At 41.6% G+C, this 1,000-nt stretch overlaps 1 protein-coding gene across 1 annotated transcript; it reads right to left on the bottom strand.

The window, feature by feature from the left end:
- Window positions 1-552: 552 nt before the first annotated feature.
- Window positions 553-893, bottom strand: LOC117283150 (the record flags this gene model as incomplete). Its single annotated transcript, XM_033755727.1, is given in 1 exon segment — window positions 553-893. A coding segment is annotated over 1 exon segment (341 nt), but the record flags the coding sequence as incomplete, so codon positions are not given.
- Between the last annotated feature and the right edge of the window lie 107 nt (window positions 894-1,000).

Below are 1,000 nucleotides of genomic sequence, written 5' to 3'. Positions count from 1 at the left end.
GGCTTCTACACTGAGCCTTGGATTCCATACTTGGTGACTTCATGCAAGATTTTAAGTGGAGCAAGTGGCACTGACACATGATTATCTCTGACTTTCTTCAGTTTTTCCTTGCCAGTCACTTCACCATTCTTCCACAGGCATATATGATGAACTCCACATCTGCACAACAGCCCTGACCAGGCAGCATTATTATCACAAAATCAGTTGTAAGCTTGAAACACTCTCTGACCCAGCACTTCATCCATTACACAGAAAAGAAGTTAAATTTGTTCCTGACCTTGAATTTACCTACAAGGTTTGAGAAAAACATGAGAACCTTCAGCTGATCTCTGAATCAAGATTCAAAGCAAGGTCATCTCAAATATGATGCAGGAGTGCTAACCAGGCCACCAAAATGTTTGGTGAGCTAGACAGGATCCCTGACACCAAAAAATTTCAAAACTTCACTAAAGCAAGGATACAGTTAGAAGAATATCTAAAGAGATGGAAATACAGTTTTTCATTATCTGTATCAGGCCAATTAGCCTATATCTAGGGAAAATGATACATTACCTTGTTGACAAGTACATCCCTGGACAAGTTTCCTAGAAACAACCATAAACAGCTGGGGGAGAGGAAGACATCCATTAACCCTAAGCAGCCACCCGTTATCACGATGGTGTCACTGGCCAAATTATGCTCGGCTAGACAAGCTCCTGACATTATGTCATACAGTCTGTACACTCCACCCAAAGCACATCCTGCTGCAGTGTACCATACTGCCAAGCCAGCAGCAGTCATATGCAGTCCTTGCACACTGAATCCAATCAGTGGTTCAGACACACAAAACAATCCAGACTCATCAACTCTTCTCAGGTTTTGTGATGATCTGTATCCCATACAATCACTCTCTGAAATGATAATAAATGCAATGGCATCTCATGTGATTAGCCATGTCAACATATAGCTTTTAGCCTGTGTTTTGGAAACTGTTTCTGCCTCCATCATCACATGTTGATGT

This window comes from Cryptotermes secundus, unplaced genomic scaffold (assembly GCF_002891405.2).
Source record: "Cryptotermes secundus unplaced genomic scaffold, Csec_1.0 C38375818, whole genome shotgun sequence".
NCBI classification, from domain to species: Eukaryota; Metazoa; Arthropoda; class Insecta; order Blattodea; family Kalotermitidae; genus Cryptotermes; species Cryptotermes secundus.
The sequence above is the reverse complement of the archived record's forward strand: the minus strand, read 5'-3'. Positions and strand labels throughout refer to the sequence as shown.